At 43.3% G+C, this 6,108-nt stretch overlaps 1 protein-coding gene across 1 annotated transcript; it reads left to right on the top strand.

Annotated features, from left to right (window-relative positions):
- The first annotated feature begins 3,565 nt into the window (after nucleotides 1-3,565).
- Nucleotides 3,566-5,833, top strand: cdkn1cb (cyclin-dependent kinase inhibitor 1Cb). The gene is made up of 3 exons (XM_047597361.1): nucleotides 3,566-4,290; nucleotides 4,483-4,600; nucleotides 5,048-5,833. The coding sequence occupies exons 1-2, from the start codon at nucleotides 3,759-3,761 to the stop codon at nucleotides 4,596-4,598; spliced, it is 648 nt and encodes a 215-aa protein (XP_047453317.1). The 5' UTR covers nucleotides 3,566-3,758; the 3' UTR covers nucleotides 4,599-4,600; nucleotides 5,048-5,833.
- Nucleotides 5,834-6,108: the final 275 nt, after the last annotated feature.

Here is a 6,108-nt window from a genome sequence, read left to right on the forward strand (position 1 = left end):
GATTCTAAAACTTATTTGTAACTTTATTAAAAGATCATTTCGTACAGAAGGTTTTTACCTTTTACTGAAACGCAGCACAATATGCTCACTCATGCAGTGCAGATTGCTGAGGCAATGCGCGCTCAGCACATAACATATGGAACAGGCTAACCGCTTTGTGAGGCTCTCTTTAACTTGCACAGAATGACTCTTGCATGGATTCTGTGTTTAACCAAAATAATTTAACGCTTTTTAACATATCCATTTCCTTTTTTTGTGGGGCGTATCATTAGGTAGGAAATGCTCACTCACCCGGGAAGTCTTCCCAGCCGGGTGTGTCACATGATTGCCAACGTCAAGCTTAAAGGCTGCATGGGGAGAAAACAGTTTTATAGGTGTTGCATGGGATTGTGGGATCAAACGGCCATTTATCCCGCGTCTAAAGGCCCAGCGGTGATGCCTGCAGCCCCTTCAGCGACATCAAAAGGGTCAGTTTGTTCAGGTGAGTGGTCTGTGTGGGGGTGGGATGGATAGCACCACCCTGGAAATGGCCTTTTAGTTAATGGCTTTATGGGTCAAAAACAACAGCAGCAGCCAAAAAAAAAGAGCCCAAATCAACTACGTTTATAAGTAGCCGAGCAAAGTAAATTGTTTTTATACACTTATAGCAGACTCCAGCTTAAATCAAAGTTTTATGTTATCATTATACTCTTTATACATATTTGTTTTTGTCTTGACCATTTTATTGTAGATGGAAATAAAATATCAGATTAAATCTGGTCTAAAACCTACTGCCGTCATAGACCTTCAACTGACTAATGTTCAAACAGTTTTCTGGTCTGTGCTGAATCAGTTCACGTTCTGTCTGGAGTCGGATGAGCCTGCCAGGTATTTTTAAAGTAGTCTGAGCCCTCGAGATATTTCCATCTGAAGTGTGCATTCTTAACATGCAAAAGTTTTGCATTTCTGAGACAAACCAGTCAGGAGACATCGCGCTAGTCGAATGATCATACCTGTGCTGCCCTGATGAAAGCACTAAGACTTACTCTGAGACGTAATGAATACAGACTTTCTCCTTGCAATTTAAGGCCTTTAAAACGTCAGCTGATAATATCTGTTTAAACAGTATGCCTGAGGAGCAGAAGTGTTTGCCCCCACATTACAAAGTAAATGTTAGCAGCTTGATGCAGAGTAAAAAGATTAGGATAATTTTGTATTTAAGCAGAACTTGTAGCTCTAGAGCAAACTGCTTATCTCAAGTTCTGCTCATCATAATTACCTATAATCATCTCAATCAGACAGTGTCATTTATTAAGAGTAATGCTGAATATTTAATCATTTACAACTGTTTCTACGAAGGGAGATGCTTTGACACTGCTTTGAATTAGGCTAAAAGGCCCTGGTGTGTTTCAGTAGGTACAACTCACCACTAGATGGAGCCAACTATCAACTATCAACACAGATTCCTATCTGCCTTAATCACGGTGAATACTTTTGTGTCACGTCTCAGATCGGAGTCTGAATAGATGTGGCACTAGTTCACAGTTTAGGTGAACAGACTCAGATTTGTTTGCGCCAGTCTCATTGTTATAATAATCAAGAATAATAGTAAGAAAACGCGTCTTAAGGACCAACTCCCCCTCAGCGGAGTGAGTTTTAGTGATTTGGAACAATAACCAAGTGATCTTGAAATATCTTGTGAATTTGAGTTTACTGTCTGAGAATAGGAAACCCTTATGTCATCTCTATGGAAGAATCACATGTTCCCAACCAAGAGCATCACCTGGTGAAGGGGCATTACTTCAAGAGAGCACATGACCTTTGCTGGAAAATGTGAGTCATTAAGGAAAGCGGCTGCATACAGTGACATCCCTCCCTCCATTCTTCCCTTCATGTGACTCTGACAAGACACACATAAACTGCAACCTCTCAGCCTGCGTGGGTGACCCCTCATGTGACATCACAGTGTTACACGCAGGTCAAGGATTCTCACTCTGAGGGAGTCACAAGAGCCTTTCTGCAAATAGCGCTGCCACAGTGTGGTGTTACCCGCGTTCACTGGCTCCTAATCAACATCAAGCTCACAGCTACATGTAAATCCAATTAATTGGCTGCCTTTGCACATTAATCTGCAAGGTAAAAGAGACCTATACCAAACTGTATTGCTCCTAAAAAACACGCACACGCAAGGGTTCCATTTACCTACACACAGACTACTACTACAGCGCAGGGTAAAACGTGCATGCGCCGACTGATTACATGCGTTTCGGGACACTTCTCTTGCAAACAGCCAACACAAGCTGAAAAGACACACTCGACACACAACTCTTTTTTTCTCTTTCTTTTTTTTTTTGGAGGGGGTGGGGGCATGGTGGGGATCAGTGATTGAATCAGATTTTGCTGCGTTCGCACTTTCTAGCAGGCTGCAGTTTCAGTTTTGGATCATTGTGGGTCGCTGTGCACCCATCATCCGCCCCAAAGGCGTTGTCCTTCTCCCCCTGCGCACCCTCCGCAGGCTCCCAGCAGTCAAACGTAGCCGTCGTATTGTTCTGACCTTATAGAAAACTGTGGCATATCAGTCCATAATGCGGGGTTGAGTGTACATGTTAAAGAATGATGCTAAATGTTGCCTATTCTGACTCATATCAGGCCTTTTCTCAGAGACCGAAGACACACGCGCGCTGGAGTTAACGGGACGAGTGTGTTACGGCTGCAGTGATTTATAGGTACCTTTGTCTGAGATCCTGATGTTGATTCATTTCATCAGTAAGCGGAACATGAGATGGCAGAGGGTTTTAGTCTTCTACTTTGCTCTAACTTGTAAATAAATAATAAATATCTATAATAAAAAGAATAAAAAATTAATTTTCGGGTGATTTTTTTTGCATTTCTGGCATAGCAACCCTACTTGTTACTATACTTCCACAACCGAAGAAGCACCCTCCCTGCAGCCTCTTGAGTGATGTGACCCGATGGGCTCGGTGCAGTGCTTTTGTGCTGAGATACAGAAAGAACAGGGGCAACGTCTGTGGAAACAGGGGTGTAAGTGTGTGGAGCAGCTAATATCGAGGGTCAAACACCGGGCAGAAGATTTAACTCGCGAGATCATATTTGCCAACTTTATTTGTTTATTTATTTATTGCATATTAAAAACAGACTACTATTGATTACAGACTACTATAGTGACCGGTACTTCAGACGCGCAACTTTGAAAAAGGGAAATAGAAAGGAAAACTACGTCGTGTCCGAAAATGGAAGCGATTTGGTGAATGTTTAAAAAAAAGCGATTGAGGTTGCAGCTCCGACAACCTTTTTTACTGACACTGGGAGTTGTAGTCCGTCTTATCCGAGGATTGACGCCGAGAGAAAAATCAAAACGCTGAGCTCTGCTCGTCTCTGCCAAACGGGCAAAGGGGAGGGGGCTCGATGGGAAATCAGGCTGTGTGTGTGTGTCTGTGTGTGTGTCCGTGAGTGAGTGTTTGAGGGTGGTGGTGGTGGGGTTGTAGAGGGTTGGACTTAAGGCAACCAATGAGAAAGTCGTCCGGGGTGCCTGCTTTGACTTACGACTTGCAGGGAGTTTATATACTCCGATACTCACCATGAAAGGTACATTTAAACGGAACTGTGTGACCGTGGAGAGACGCGAGAGCGAGGAGAGGAGACGCGCACACACTTAAGGCTCCACGACAACAACAACAATAACACCTGAGAGCTTACTCTCTCATCAGGTATCGTCCTAGTTTTGCGGAGGGTATTACATTTGTGGAAAGATTTTGGAGATGTCCCACGTCCAGTTATCGACCGCCGCTCTGGAGAGGCTGGTGGCCAGAAGGACCTTCCCTCTCCACAGACGCACTAGCGTCTGCCGAAACCTCTTTGGACCGGTGGACCACGACGAGCTGAGCCGGGAGATGAAAGCCAAGATGCGGGAGATGTCCGAGCGGGACCAGCAGAGATGGAACTTTAATTTCGAGACCAACACCCCGCTGGATGGGGATTACGAGTGGAAGACCGTGACAGCGGATGAGACCCCGGTGTTTTATCAGGACTCTGTACAGGACGACAGGATCCGGGTGCCGGCGACGCCCGTCAAGCAGCATCCCTCATCGGACACTGATCTCCCAGAAACGCCCCGTTTGGATGTACTGGAGCGCCTGGCCGTGCCCGAGAGCAGCAGCACTCCTTGCTCAGGGGAGGTGAACCAGGAGAACCGCACAGATAAACTCAACTCAGGGAAGTCGACTCAGAGACAGGTCCAGTGTGCTAGACGGAAGAGGACGGCCACGACAGACAACAACACACACATCACAGGTAAATAATAAAAAGACAAACAAAACAAAACATAACAAAAAACACTCAAATTACGCCTCTAATGTGACAGACCTGTACCGTAACCCGTCAAAATATCACCTTATCTGTCGCTCTGTTCCGTGCGTAATTTAATTTCAAGTCAATTTGTGTACTTAACTTTATTTTTTTTATGATTATTTTATGTTCATATAGACTTCTTCGTGAAACGTAAGAGGCCTGCTGACAGAAAATCCAATGATGTGAGCGCTTGCCATATCTCCAAGTCTCCAATCCCGGTGGAACAAACTCCACGAAAGAGGATCCGTTGAAGGTACGAGGATTTTTTTTTTTTTTTTTTTTTAAAGTTTAATGTGACAAGGAAGCTTACTTGAGTGCTGAAAATGTTGAATAGTATTGGTTGAATGGATTTAGACTTGTCTATTTATTGGCTCGTGAAAAGTTATTTCTGTTTTGCTTTGCGCTTTAATTGCCGTAGATTACGTGAGCCAAAAAGTGCAGACAGTCTTATCTGGGTGGGGGTGGGGGTGGGAGAGATTGCTGTGGTGAAATCGCAGTAGTAGTGATAGTAGTAGCTGTAGTAACACCACAGTGGGTTGGGGGAGGGGGATGTGCGTCACAATGTGGCGGGAAAAGGCTCGGGTAAAGGGTGACGCCTGCTGCTCCGTTTAGATCTCCTGTTTCCTCAGAAAGCTGACGAGCCGTGCTTCGTCGGAATAACTATTCTTCTTCAACTTATGGTGTTTTCTTCCTTCTCCAGGCGCATTTTTTATTTTTAATTTTTTTTGCACTATATGCCTTTACGCAATTTGGAGGCTCTCGGGGAAGCTGCCTATCCCCACCACTTAAAAGGACGGAGAGGAGGAGGAGAGGACGCGGGGACGGTGTGGGACAAAGAAGTCCGACCGGTTGGTTGCGGCTCGGTGCGCCCCGGCGGAGCGCAGCCTGAGCACCGGACCACAACTCTCAGGACTGAACGGTTTGGGGAAGGAGAAGAGAGGACGTTTTTTTTGTGTTTTTTTTTTCTTTTTTTTTTTTTTTTTTTGCCGAATGACTTCTATCCAGTACAAATGTAGCATTCATTGTTGCTTTTGCATACAGCCACTCGACAGTGTTAAATGTTTTAACATCTGTGCAATCCTAAATTTCTTTAAAAAGAATCGTCTACACTGGCCAAAAGTGTACAGCTTTATAGAGACAATAGCTTATAAATGTTTATTTCTGTTCTGATTGTTTCTGTTAATGTATATTTTTTAAGTTTATTCTAACTTATAATTTATTTATGTTTCTTTATATTTGTGAAAATGCCTTGTTGATTTAGCCACAAGGCATGTTTTTTTTTTAAATTCTATTTTATTATTTACGTTTTCTTTGTTGTTGGTGTTGTGATGTTTTGCAATCATGTAGCTTCCCCATAGTAGTTCACACTTGAAAAACATAGATTTCTTTGTGTCTCTGAGCCGTTTCGTTTCGTGTGTTTTCATAAAAGTGCCCTAATTGTGTATTGCAAAAGATGGGAATAAAAACGTCTTTCACTTAATCGTAAGACAGATTTGTTTGTGTGTTTTGTCTCGTTTGGTCGATGCTGCTTTTTTTTCTTTTTTTTTGGCCGGCTAGGTGCTAAAATAGTCTGGAAACTGAAACTGAGATAAGAGACATTGACGTCTTTGTGTTGTTTGTTCAGACACCGCAGATCTGCATAGGTTTCACAATCTAGGAAAACAATATTATGAAACTCAGTCACATTTTTTTTTTTTTTTTAGTTGTTCATCATCCGTCTGTTTTAAAAACACAGTTAACTGTCGTTTATTTTACCTCTCC

This window comes from Mugil cephalus, chromosome 10 (genome assembly GCF_022458985.1).
Source record: "Mugil cephalus isolate CIBA_MC_2020 chromosome 10, CIBA_Mcephalus_1.1, whole genome shotgun sequence".
Classification (NCBI taxonomy): Eukaryota; Metazoa; Chordata; class Actinopteri; order Mugiliformes; family Mugilidae; genus Mugil; species Mugil cephalus.